The sequence below is a fragment of the Saimiri boliviensis genome, chromosome 11 (genome assembly GCF_048565385.1).
Source record: "Saimiri boliviensis isolate mSaiBol1 chromosome 11, mSaiBol1.pri, whole genome shotgun sequence".
NCBI classification, from domain to species: Eukaryota; Metazoa; Chordata; class Mammalia; order Primates; family Cebidae; genus Saimiri; species Saimiri boliviensis.
This window is the reverse complement of record NC_133459.1, coordinates 19896748-19909664: the sequence shown is the minus strand read 5'-3', so window position 1 is coordinate 19909664 and position 12917 is coordinate 19896748. Positions and strand designations below refer to the sequence as shown.

Sequence of the window (12917 nt, the reverse complement as noted above, 5' to 3'; positions counted from 1 at the left end):
AGCGATCCTCCCCCAGCCCCCTAAGTAGCTGGGACTATAGGTGCCTGCCACCAAGCCCCCACCTACCCCCCCAATTATTGTATTTTTTATAAAGATGGGTTTCGCCATATCGCCCAGGCTGGTCTCAAAGCCCTGGACTCAAGGGATCCTCCAGCCTCAGCCTGCCAAAGTGTTGGGATTATAGCCACCACTCCTGACAGTTTATTTCGTTTTTAAATAGAGACAAGATTTCACTCCTTCACCCAGCCTGGAGTGCAGTGGCATGATCATAGCTCACTGCAGCCTCTGACTCCTGGGCTCTAGTGATCTTCCTGCTTCAGCCTCCCAAGTAGCTTAGGACTACAGGCCTGTTGTCACCATGCCTGGCCAATTTTTTAATTTTTTTGTAGAGACAGGGTCTTGCTATGTTGCCCAGCTTGGTCTTGAACTCCTGCCCTCAAGTGATCCTCCCACTTTAGCCTTTCAAAGTGCTGGGATTACAGGTACGCAGCATGGTGCCTGACCTGTAGTTTCTTCTTTTATCCCAGCGTCAGCTTGGCTGTGCTTCCCCTTTTTGTCAGGACTGCTAGGAAGCTCAGAGGCAAATCTGCTTAGTTTGCATTTTCAATCCTGAAGGAAGTCCACTTCTGACCTACGGTTTCTCATCTTCCTGAGTTTCTACTTAACGGGTGTATGTCATGAGTCATTAGCATTGTCAGCCTTAGGACCTGGCTGTAGGGAGGTTTGAAGTGTGTTATAACCAAATAAAGGATGGTCTAAGTACAGGAGCTTTGGAATAAAACACCTGGATTCGAATCCTGGCTCCACTACCTGGGGCCTTTGGGCAATCACCTCACCTCCCGAACCCTCGGGGTCCTCATCGATATACATGCGGATGATGGGGACCTGTTTCCTCATGAGGACTAAATGCAGTGAATCCACATAAAGCATCAAGCACAGACTCTGCCCGTCATACATGATCAGGGTTAATCATGATTGTTATCCTTATTTAAGGAATTTTCATTTCAGTGGAGCAAAAGGAGCAAACTTGGACAAGTCTGTATGCCCACAGCGTCAGATGGAGCCCTGACTTTATAGTATCGAGGTATGAATATCAGAAATGGAATGGTCACAGTTACTAAGCTAGGCGGACGCTCTGTGAGGGCAAGGAGCATGTCTGTCTTGTTCACCGCTAAATTCTTAGGGCCTAATACCGTGCCTAGCTTTTATATTTATATATATATATATATATATATATATATATATATATGCCATACAGTCAACAAATATTGACTATATTTGTTGAATAATTGAAATGGCCAAGGTATGCAGTGCTGTTTGTGGGTGTCATGCAACCAGGCTGCTGCTGGGCCCCTGAAGTTCTCCTCGCTGTGGGTTTCTGGGTACACAGCCACTCCTCTTCAATCCTTTGTTTTTTTGAGACACAGTCTAGCTTCATCAGCCAGGCTGGAGTGCAGTGGCGCGATCTCGGCTCACTGCAACCTCTGCCTCTCGAGTTCAAGCCATTCTCCTGCCTCAGCCTCCGGAGTATCTGGGTCTAGAGGCGCATGTGCCACCATGCCTGGCTAATTTTTATATTTTTAGTAGAGACAGGGCTTCACCATGCTGGCCAGGCTGATCTTGAACTGCTTACCTCAAATGATCCGCCTGTTTCGGCCTCCCAAAGTGCTGGGATTATAGGCGTGAGTCACTGCGCCCGGCCTCCTTAATCCTCATAGCAACCCAGAAATGGGTTGTCTCCCATTTCACAGATAAGAAAACTGCACAAAGCAGTGTGTCCAAAGTGGGAAGGTAGGGAGTGTGAAGCCCCCAGGACAGAGGCCCTTGCCCCCTGCCCAACCCACCTATGCCCTGGTCCCTGAGGCCAGTTCTTCCCAGATAAATAAGCTCCTTATAGTCTTCTTCTCACTGACCACAAAGACTCAGCTCTGTCCTCAGAAATATTTGGAAAGTTTTATTTAAATGTTTTGTGTTTCCTTTCAACCACCACCAAAAAGAGAAAAAAATTTTTTTTTGCTGTTCCAAACAGGAGAGTCGCTTCAGAGAGGAGCTGGCATGCGTGTTCAGAGCCCAGGTCTGTGAGCCCTGCCAGCCTGCTCTTCCCAGCCTGGGCCACCCCGGGCAGGACGGCCACCCAGGCACTGGCTTCCTGGGACCCCAGTGGCCCTGGAGTGAGGGCGTGAGCAAGGCCTTGTCCTGAGGAGAAAGACCTCATCTTCCCTGAAGGAGGGCTGGGCCTGGGGACAGGGACATGAGCATGGTAGGGCCCATGGGGTTCCAGAGGGAAGGAGATGAGTGGGAGGGTCAGATCCGGAATGTTCCATGGAGGCTTCAGGGCCTCTGGGTCTGGAGAAATATGTTTGCTAGAAAAATAAGATGCTTTGAGAATTTCTGCAGTCTGTGCTCTCTGCCTGCCCAAGAGAAATCTACCCTGTTGGCCAAAGGGCAGCGGGGAGGGAGCAAAGGCTGGGGGTCAGAAGTGGGTCTGGCCCCTGGGGAAGATTCCAGAGGGGAGCGAGGTGGGCAGGCGGCAGGCTTTGGTTTCCTGGGTCCCCTTTCTGGCAGTTGCAGAGGCCGAGGAGGCCCCCACTTCCCTGCCCCTTGAGGGGCGGGCTGCCGGGCAATGGGCAGCACCAGGAGTGGGAAGTTGACATCCGAAGTTGGCTCGTGGGTGCCCGGGCCCTGGGCCCTCAGAACAGGACGCTCAGGGAAAACAGGGCCAGCGGGAGCAGCAGGGGCCCTGCAGCGAGGCTGCCTGCCGAGCTGGCAGGGGCACAGTGGTCGAGATTGGCCCCAATGCAGGCCGCGTACGCCATCACGTGTGGGATGTAGTTCTGCTCGTGGACGCCATGCAGCAGGTGCGCCATGGGGCCCTTGGAGAAGACCGCCACGTCCTCTCCGCCGTGGGTCTCGTGGCGCAGGGGCACAGCAGACTGTGCCTGGTAGTTGTTGTGAGCTGTGGGCCAGGAGAAACGCCTGCTGAGAGCCTGCCGGGGGCCTGGCGCTGCGCACGCAGCTTCTCCCGTCTCCCAGGCTGGCTTGAATGCTCCCATTTCATAGAAGGGGAAAGGGAGGCTCCATGTAGGGAAGTCATTTTGTCTAAGGCCACAGGATTTAACCGGAGCCTGTTCTGACACAGGAGTCTGCAGAGAACGTTCACCTTGTTTGGGCTGCTGGGATTAGGGAGAGTTGAGAGGGAGACCCTTTTACCATTGGCTGCGTCTTTAGACCCCCTGGAGCCACTGGGAGTATCAAGAACAAATGATTGATAGGGGATGGGATGAACTAACTGCAAAGACTTACGTACTGGAATATTATAGAGCCAATAAAAAGGAGGGTAAAATATTGAGTACCTACATGTGCCAGGTACCATGCTAAGCTCATCAGACCCATTTGGTCCTTCAGACAACCTTAGAAGGTAGAACCCTCTTAGAGAGGAAACTGAAGCTGAGAAAGGTGAAGTCCCATGCCCAAAGTCACAGAGTTGCTAAACTGTGGAAGGTGATTCAAACTGAGGTTGTTCTAACTCAAGTCCCAGCCATTCTAAGACCCCTGACCTTGACCACAAGCTGACACCCTATTCCCAAACCCATCCCCAAGGGGTACCCTGTCTCCTCCCAGCCCTGGGTCCTGGAGGTCTCACCATAGTCCACCATGGAGACATTCTCTCGTTCGCCGCCCACCACCTTGTAGCCAGGCCCATTGCCATACAGGATGGCAGTGAAGGGCTTCTTGTCTGTGTCGCTCAGCATGGGGGCCAGACCTGCACAGGGACAGGGTGTTCAGGGTCATGTTGGAGCAGCAGGAATACAGTCCCCAGCCCCCAGATTGGGCTCCTTGGTGGCTTGGCAGCCCCTGGGATCTTCTTTGAAGGGCCCTGCAATGCCTCCATGAAGCTACTAAGCCACCTTCTAAACCTTATTACTTGCAACTAACCATCCCCCCATTTTCATAGTACCCATGTCCCTCCCATCCATCTGTCCCTCCATCCAGCCATCATCTAGCCAGCCACCCTCCCTCCCATTCATCTATCCACACTCTCACCCAGCCATGGCCAATGTGGTCGTCATCCATCCACCCACCTGCCTGTCCACCTGACCACAACGCAGCTCACTCCCCTGCCTCACCATCCCAAGTAACTCTTCCTCCCCACCCAGCTGTCATCGAGTCCCCACCAGGCTCTGGGCTTGCTGGCTCTCCCACCCACTCCTGCTCCCAGGTGGGCAGACAGGAGACCCCCAGGAATACCCACCCCAAAGAAGGCCCACCTACCAAAGATAGAGTTGCCACGGGGGGTGTATCCACCAAAGGTGAAGACGTGGGAGTGATCCGCGGTGACCACGGTCAGAGTGTCTTCCAAGGAGGTCATGCTGCCCGCCTGCCCGATGGCCTGATCCATCTCCACTGCCTCGTGCAGGGCCTGCTTGGCTTTGCCTTCATGGTGCCCGTGGTCGATCCTGCCTCCTTGGGACACAGAGCAAAGGCCTTGGGTGAAGGAGGCAGGGAGGAAGACCCGCTCCCCAGCCCCATGACGCTGCTGCCGGATTAACCTTTTCTAGCGAAGGAAGGACAGGAACCTTTGCCGGGCACCACAGCCTAGGCATCTCACGCAGCCATTCAACCTGACAGAGGCCAGAGAGGGACGGCCCCAGGGCCAAAGGCATACGTGTGAGGGCGGCAAAGCCCAGATGTGGAATGAGATCCACCAGGCCGGGAAGATGTGCTCCTCCCACCCGCCCCTGGCACTGCCTCTCTAGCTGCTTGGAGGCGGCACTGAAGCCTTTGGGAGGTAGGGAAGGGGCAGGCTGGAATCTCTACAACGTGCCTGGCTCGACACACCCATGTCTCTTCTTTCCTGAACAACAGTTCTTGGCAGAGAGGAATATGATAAGCCTTGTTTACAGATGGAGCAACTGAGGCCTAGGGTGAGGAAGCCCACAGTGGGATTTTCTGGGATGTCAATTTCAGATGTGATTCATCCTAACTCCATTTTTTCATCTCCACCTCGAATCATCCCCTCTGAAAAGAAAGCATGGGCCGGGCACGGTGGCTCATACCTGAAATCCCAGCACTTTGGGAGGCCAAGGGGGGCAGATCTCCTGAGGTCAGGAGTTCAAGACCAGCCTGACCAACATGAAGAAACCCCGTCTCTACTAAAAATACAAAATTAGCTGGGCATGGTGGCGCATGCCTTTAATCCCAGCTACTCGGGAGGCTAAGGCAGGAGAATCGCTTGAACCCAGGAGGCCGAGGTTGGTTAGCCGAGACGGCAACATTGCACTCCAGCCTGAGTAACAAGAATGAAACTCCATCTCAAAAAAAAAAAAAAAAAAAACCACGCAAGCATGGAGCTCCCAGATGTGAGAGGTGGCCAAGTCCCCAGCGTCTTGGCAGTGCCTACGGCAGGTTCCATAGAGCCCTGCTGAAGCCTAAACCCACCACCTCCGCCCCACCTCCCACCCCCGGGGGAATGCAGTGGCGAGTGCAGCCAGGCCCCGGCTGGAGACTTGGCCCAGCGGCAGAGGGCTGTGTGACCTTAAAGGAATATCTCGCTTGCTAACGGGAGGGCATTGCTTGGGCGGACACTCCCAGCTCAGAGGGTCCTGGGCGCCAGGCAGCCCTCTGTTCCCACCAGCCTGAGCCTCACAGCGGGCCTGGCCGGCCGGCAGGGCAGATCCCCCCTTTGTTGTGGCTCTGGGAGCAGCCGGCCTGGCCAGCCCATCCTGGCCTTGCTCACAAAGGGAACTGCTCCCGGGGGAGCCCATGCTTGCCACCGCTGGTTTCTGGCTGGCTCCTCGGCGTCAGAGGCCTGCTCGGGGCCAGGCCGAGACCGCTGTGCTCGAGTGGGAACCCCGGAGTTTGGCAAGAAAGCAGCCAAGCTGGGCTGGAGGACACTTGCCTCTGGGAGGCGGAGGGGCTGAGCACGTGTGTGCGGTGAGCATATGTGCAAACGTGTTCACGTGTATGCATGTATGTATGCATGTGTGTATACATGTGGATCTCAGCAGGGCAACCCGAGGAACAGCTGTGGGCAAGGGTTGTTAGCATTGGAAGATTCTGGAATCTCTATCACTTCGTTACACTTCCTATTGTTCCTGCCTTAGCTATTGTGTAGCCATAATAAGGCTAATAATAGAAACACAGGGTTTATTCTTTACTGGGTCCCGTTCCAAGTACTTTCTGTCTATGAACAAATGGAGGCGAATCACCCTTTAGGAGAGAGAGAGACTATTTTTGGCTTCACTTAAGAGAAGCGCACAGGTAAAGGTCACAGCGCCAGCAGATGGCAGCGCCAGGCCAAAACTCAGGTCTGTCTGCTGGGCCACTGGCCAGTGCTGGGAGAGCCTGAGAATGTCAGCGCACAGTGTGGGAAAGCTGGGGCATGCAGATTTGCCTTTCAGGGCAGTGAGGCTGAGGGGCTGCTGGTCCCTCCAGGGCCAGGTCTCCAAGAAAGACTACCAGAAGGAAGAAGCCCACCTCCTCTCCCAGGAAGCCTTCCTGGACTAGTGAGCCTGACCTGCATTAATCTTCAAAGGAGAGCAGCTTGCTGGGCTGGGAGTGTCCACAGCAGCCCCAGTCTCCTTCCACAACCCATTCTCCCAAAGGGATCTCTCCCTTCACCCCAAAACCAGTCAGTTCCCTTTAAGAGAGGGACTTCTCCTTCGTGACAGCAGGGCTGTGCTTCCGGCAGCCCCCTCTCAGCAGACCTGGAACCCCTACCTTCCACCAGCAAGAAGAAGCCTCTGGGGTTCTTCTGCAGGATCTGGATGGCCACTGTAACCATCTCAGAGAGCGATGGGTCCGTCACGTTGTTCCTGTTCAACTCGTACTGCATGTCCCCCGGCTCGAAGAGACCTGAGGAGGACGTGGATGCTGAGAGGCGTGACCCTGCTAGGAGCACCCCAAGGAATCTGGGGTGTCTCAGGGAATGCAGGCTCTCCACAGCCAACTTGGGGGTAGTGTATGGTGGCCGGGAGGATCTTTATCTGGGTGGCTCTTGTGGGCCCAAAATTAGGCCCCCAATTTCTTTCTTTCTTTTTTTTGAGGCGGAGTTTCGCTCTTGTTACCCAGGCTGGAGTGCAATGGCGCGATCTCGGCTCACCGCAACCTCCGCCTCCTGGGTTCAGGCAATTCTCCTGCCTCAACCTCCTGAGTAGCTGGGATTACAGGCACGCGCCACCATGCCCAGCTAATTTTTTGTATTTTTAGTAGAGACGGGGTTTCACCATGTTGACCAGGATGGTCTCGATCTCTCGACCTCGTGATCCACCCACCTCGGCCTCCCAAAGTGCTGGGATTACAGGCTTGAGCCACCGCGCCCGGCCTTTCTTTCTTTTTTCTTTTGAGACAGTCTTACTCTGTTAACAAGACTGGAGTGCAGTGGTGTAATCTCAGCTCGCTACAACCTCCACCTCCCGGGTTCAAGTGATTCTCCTGCCTCAGCCTCCTGGGTAGCTGGGATTACAGACATGCACCACCACACCTGGCTGATTTTTTTGTATTTTAAGTAGAGAAGGGGTTTCACCATGTTGTCCAGGCTGGTCTTGAACTCCTGACCTCGCGATCCATCTGACTCAGGCTCCCAAAGTGCTGGGATTACAGGCCTGAGCCACTGCGCCCAGCCCCAATTCCTTTCATCTTCACTCCTGCCAGTATGGTGCGGAGGGATCGCCATGCCCATTTTACAGATGAGGAGCACTGAGGCCCAGAGGTGTTCCATAGCTAGCTATTGTCAGCTGAGAAGTGGTAGACCTGGGGTTCGAACCCATCAGTCAGTCTGCCTCCAGCCTGCAGAGCCCAGGACACAGTACTATGGCCCTAAGGCAGAGGACCATAGCCTGGACTTGATGGTGCAGCTTGGGTGTGTGTGCATTTACATGTTGGGTTTGAAGGGCACAGTGGCCTGTGCATCGAAACAGCAGAAGGCTTGGAATCACCGTCCCTCCTGCTCAGTGGGATGTTTTCTCACTTGTGACATAAGGAGAATGATCCATTCCTTGCCCATGGCACAAAGTACCCTGTGTCCTATACTGGTGCTTCTGGTTCTCGTGTCCTTCCAGAACATGCTGCTGTTCTGTGAGTGTGTACACAGCCAAACGATCGCTCCAATGCACACAGCGTTCACTTTGTGTCACATGCTGTTCTACGCGCTTTGGCAGCAGGCAAGAGCTAGCTTCCAAGATGGTGCCCTGTAACACCTGCCTCCTGGAATTCATGCGCTCGTGTGGTCTCCTCCGACGCTAGCCTTTGTATGCAATAGAATGCCATTGAAATGACAGTGTGTGATTTCCAAGGCCAGGGCATAAAATGTTGTAGCTTCTGTTTATGTACTCTGGGATCTCTGTGGGAAGCCAGCCACCATGTTATGAGGGCACTCAAGCTGCTCTACAGAGAGCAGTGTGCCAAGGAACTGAGACCTCCTGCCAGCAGCCAAGACCAACTTGCCAGCCATGTGAGTGAAGCATCCTGGAAGCACCAGCCCCAGCCGAGCCTTCAGATGACCGCAACCTCACGGGAGACCCAGCGATGCTGTCCCCAGATTCCTGACCCGAAGAAATTGAGTGAGGCAATAAATGTTTACTCTTGTTTTAAACTGTTGACAGGGTCTTGCTCGGTTGCCCAAGCTGGAGCACAATGGCAGGATCGTAGCTCACTGCAGCCTCAAACTCCTGGGCTCAAGCAAGCCTCCCACCTCAGCTTCCTGAGTGGCTGGCACCACCACATCTGGCGTGTGTGTGTGTGTGTGTGTGTGTGTGTGTGTGTGTGTGTGTTTAAGACAGGGTCTTTTCTGTCACCCGGGCTGGAGTGCAGTGGCACAATCACACCTCACTGCAGCCTTGACCTCCTGGGCTCAAGCAGATCCTCCTACTTCAGCCTCCTGAGTGGGGGCTAAAGATGTGTGCCACCACACCTGGCCAGTTTTTAAAAATTTTTTGTAGAGATGAGGTCTTGCTACATTGCCCAGGCTGATCTCAAACCCCTGGGCTCAAGTGATCCACCTGTCTCTGCCTCCCGAAGTACTAGGATTACAGGTGTGAGCCATTGCACCTGGCCTAAGTTTTGAGATAATTTGTTACGCAGCAACAGATAACTTATACAACACAACTTCATGCCATGCTCATGACAACACGGAGGTGGTCTCCAGCCCTGCCATTATCTTCCATTTATAGGAGAGTCATTATCCCTACTTTACAGAAGACGAAACTGAGGCAGAGAGAGGAGAAATCACTTGCCCGAGGTCACACAGCTCAGAGGTGGTAGAGCTGGATTTGAACGCAGCACTCTGGCTCTAAGATCTGTGAGCAAAACCAGCATGATGCATGGGTACAAGCACAGCCTGTGCGGTACTGGGTGTGAGCCGTGTGACCCAGGCGAGCAAGAGGCTGTGTGCATGTGTCTGGGGGATCTGCCAGGGGCACAGCTCTGAGCCTGTAACCTCCAATGACACACCCAGGACTTGGAGCCATGTTCCCTGGGAAATGTCTGCAGGAGATTTTGCCACTACTTGCTCAGCACAACAGGAAGCTGGAAGAGGCTCAGGGCCTCATCCCACCAGACCTGAAGCTGCCCCCGCGCCCTCACCACCTGCTCCCCATTTCCTGGGGAGGAGGGCAGTCATCAGGACAGACAGAGGCAACTGGGCTGGCTTCTGTCCTGGCCACACACGCAGTAGAGCTGACTCCAGGTCCCAGGCACCACAGCCCAGGAGCTGTTAAGTCCCAGTTCCCAGCCAGGGTTTGAACTTGCCTGGGCCGTCAGCTGTGCTGCATGCTGCGGGCCGCTCCCCTCTCTGAGCTTCGATTTCTTCTTGTGCCCAATGGGGCTAATACCCCTGCACAGCCAACGGATTTCAGCCCTAATTCCAGGAACCAGAACCCCCTTCCTTGCCCCTCCCAGGTGCTGGAGCCTAAGGCCACAGGCCCCTAAGTGGGTATCAGGCTGGGGCCCTGTCTTCAGGTGCTGACCACATGCAGCCCCGGCCGCCAGGCTCCAAGCCACGCATCCTCCACTCCACCCCCTCCACTTACCCAATAGGTAGTCCACATTGTAGGGGTCAAGGGCCAGGAGTTCTGTGCGGTTCCAGATGAAGTGGGAGTGCTAGGAGGAAGGGCTGTGTCAGCACATGCCGGGGTCTAGGGAGAGTCGGAGGACTGACCCCAGCAGCTCTGAGTCCGGGGAATTTACTCGCTTCCTTCCCTCACTTAAAAGTCCCTCCCTGAGGACCCACCATCCCTGACCTCAAGAAATGATGGATCAATAGCCCATTATAATGTATCATTCAAGAGGATGAGAATTCTGATAGATCCCAGGGAGGCTGCGGGCCCAGACACAGGACCAGGGAGGGCTTCCTGGTGAAGGTGATGCTCTAATGGGGCCCTGGAGGGCATGTAGGAATTGAACAGCCTGGGGTCAGGAAGGAGGGATCATGGGACAAGAGGCAGGCACAGGTCTCCAGGGTCCTTGAGTGCTGACAGGCGTGGGCTGTGTTTTCTGGAGGCCATGGAGGGCCAGGGAGGAAGCAAAGTCCCAGCTCTGCCTTGGGGACCCCATCTAGGAGGGAAGATAAAGGTAGGGCTGTTTCCCAAGGGAATAAAATCCATGGAAAGAAGCCAGCCAGGCTGGGCCTGGAGAGGGTCCTGTGTGGGCCTGGACCGGAGGTTCCAGCGCAGCCGAGGAGCTGCTGTGTGCCCTTAGGAGACCCCCTGCCTTCACTTGGCAATGATAGTGGGATCAGTGGCTTTTCAAGCCACCTGGGCTGTTGTGGGGAGGAGGACTTCCTGGAGGTGGCTCCCATATTCTCTCCCTCCAAGGCCGTTCCTGTTACTCCCGCTTTACAGATGAGGGAACTGAGGCACGCTGACCACGTAGCTACTAAGTGGGAAGGGTGAAACTGACTCTAGGCCCACTCTTAAGGCACCATTTTCTAGGGGTATGTGGTCTACATGGGACCTAAATGATACTGAGCGTGGGCAGGCTTGGGGCCATGGTGTCGAAGCTCTCTACCCATCTTAGGGGTCCAGACCAAGCCCCTGGTTGGGTAAGCCCTTGCCTGGACAAGAAGGATGAAGCTCTGGCCCCGTGTACCACATAGAGAAACTGAGGCTGGTGTCTCTCTGGCTTGAGCTGGGAGGGGGCTCTGGTCCAGCCTGAGCTGACTCAGAAGGGATGGAAAGGGTTCAAAGCCACTCGGTCCCACACCCCCACCGACCCCACGGGGCCCTTCCCTGGTCCCTACCCCCACCTCATTCTTGGCCCAGCCTCATCCCACGAGGCCTCCCCAGGGGCCAGTCCTGGAACTTGCAGAAACCCAACCCCAGAGTGACATCAAAGTGGCTGCCAGGCTACTCCCCACTGTCTTCAGCCCTGACCACAGTCATTTCCAGACCCCAGCTGCCCCAGGCCCGCAGGCCAGCAGCTGGGATTTAAAGGGCCAGAGGCCGCTCCAAGAAGCCGGAGCTTAGGGTCCTGCCGGAGCTCCAGCCTCCCTGCCCCAATCCATTCCATACCGGAGCCAAGGGGGGACTCACTGTGGAGGGCGCCCCCTCCCTCCATGGCTCACACGTCGGGGCCAACCAAGGCCTCCCCGTCATGCCCTCCCCTGATCCAGGCGGCGCTGCCTCTTTCCTCATCCTCCTCCTTGCCCAGGGCTTCGTGCCCCTCCTTGTGGTCTGCCCCCCCAAGCAGGCACACAGCGTTCCATGTTTCCTTATCAGCCTCTGTGCCTCATGCATGCCCTGCCAGGGGCCTACACACAGTAGGTCCTCAGGGCGACTGATTGTCCACGCAGGTCCTTCCCTGACCCGGCTTCCTCCTCACCGCCCTCCTCTCTCTGGTCCTCCCTCCAAGGGAAGGAAATGATCCGTCACTGACCATGGACCACTTACATATCTCTTAGGCCATTTGAGCCCATGGAGGAAGAATTCTGATGCCCTTTCTACAGAGGACAACAGAGCTTCGGGGGGGGGGGTCACACAGCCTCTCCCCGTCCCAGGCCACCTCTGCAGCCACATGGCCCCAGCACAAACCGATACCTTGTGTCTCGGTTTGAAGCTCTTCCAGATGTCGACGAGGTCCAGGCCGTCCAGCCGCGTGCCCCTGGCCTTCTCATCAGTCTCATACTCCACGTCAGTTTTATTCTTGGGGTACATGTATTTCCGGCCACCTCCCATAATAACCTAAAAGAGAGGAGCCATCACTTCTGCAGGGTTCCAAGATGCCCAGAAGCCTCAGTGACCTCAGCCTGGAACCTGGATTCCTGGCGTCCCTGGGGATGGCGTGGACACTTTCCCAGCCTGGTGAGCCGGGGTTCAGTCCTTTCTGGGCCCTACTTGTCCGGTGTGGGGAGATGAAATCATGAATCTGTCGGGGCTGTGGTTTGGTGCTTCCAGATGAGGTATCAGAGGAGCTGATAACTTACCTTTCTTGGCTTCCCAGAATCCATGTAACTCCCACTTGAATAAGAATCACACGGTGTACAGAGCATTCACTGTATGTCAGGCACTAAGCTCTTAAGATACATTCTTACTCTGCCAGGCGCAATGGCTCATGCCTGTAATCTCAGCACTTTGGGAGGCCAAGGTGGGTAGATCACAAGGTCAGGGGTTTGAGACCAGCTTGGCCAACCTGGTGAAACCCTGTCTCTACTAAAAATACAAAAATTAGCCAGTTGTGGTAGCACGTGCCTGTAATCCCAGCTACTTGGGAATCTGAGGCAGGAGAATTACTTGAACCCAGGAGGCGGAGGTTGCAGTGAGCCAAGGCTGTGCCATTGCACTCCAGCCTGGGCAGCAGAGCAAGACTCCATTTAAAAAAGAAAAAAAGATACATTCTTACTCAACTTCATACCAAGGCTGCAACTAACCCTGGTCACCTGTTTTTCAACTAAAAAACTGGGCACAGAAATAATGTTTCTTTTC

The 12917-nt window shown here is 54.9% G+C and overlaps 1 protein-coding gene across 7 annotated transcripts in view; it reads right to left on the bottom strand.

Annotated features, from left to right (window-relative positions):
• Window positions 1–1934: 1934 nt before the first annotated feature.
• The window catches only part of ALPL (alkaline phosphatase, biomineralization associated), a 71535-nt gene continuing 60552 nt past the window's right edge, over window positions 1935–12917 (bottom strand). For 6 of the 7 annotated variants that reach the window (XM_074380233.1, XM_003934904.3, XM_039474199.2 and 3 more), the window contains 6 exons: window positions 12033–12176; window positions 10029–10098; window positions 6721–6855; window positions 4273–4464; window positions 3644–3763; window positions 1935–2956 (listed from right to left, as the gene is read on the bottom strand). In XM_074380233.1, the coding sequence (XP_074236334.1) occupies window positions 2691–2956; window positions 3644–3763; window positions 4273–4464; window positions 6721–6855; window positions 10029–10098; window positions 12033–12176 (927 nt within the window). In that variant the 3' untranslated portion in view covers window positions 1935–2690. The remainder of the gene's footprint in view (window positions 2957–3643; window positions 3764–4272; window positions 4465–6720; window positions 6856–10028; window positions 10099–12032; window positions 12177–12917) is intronic. The other variant, XM_074380234.1, reaches the window with a different exon arrangement.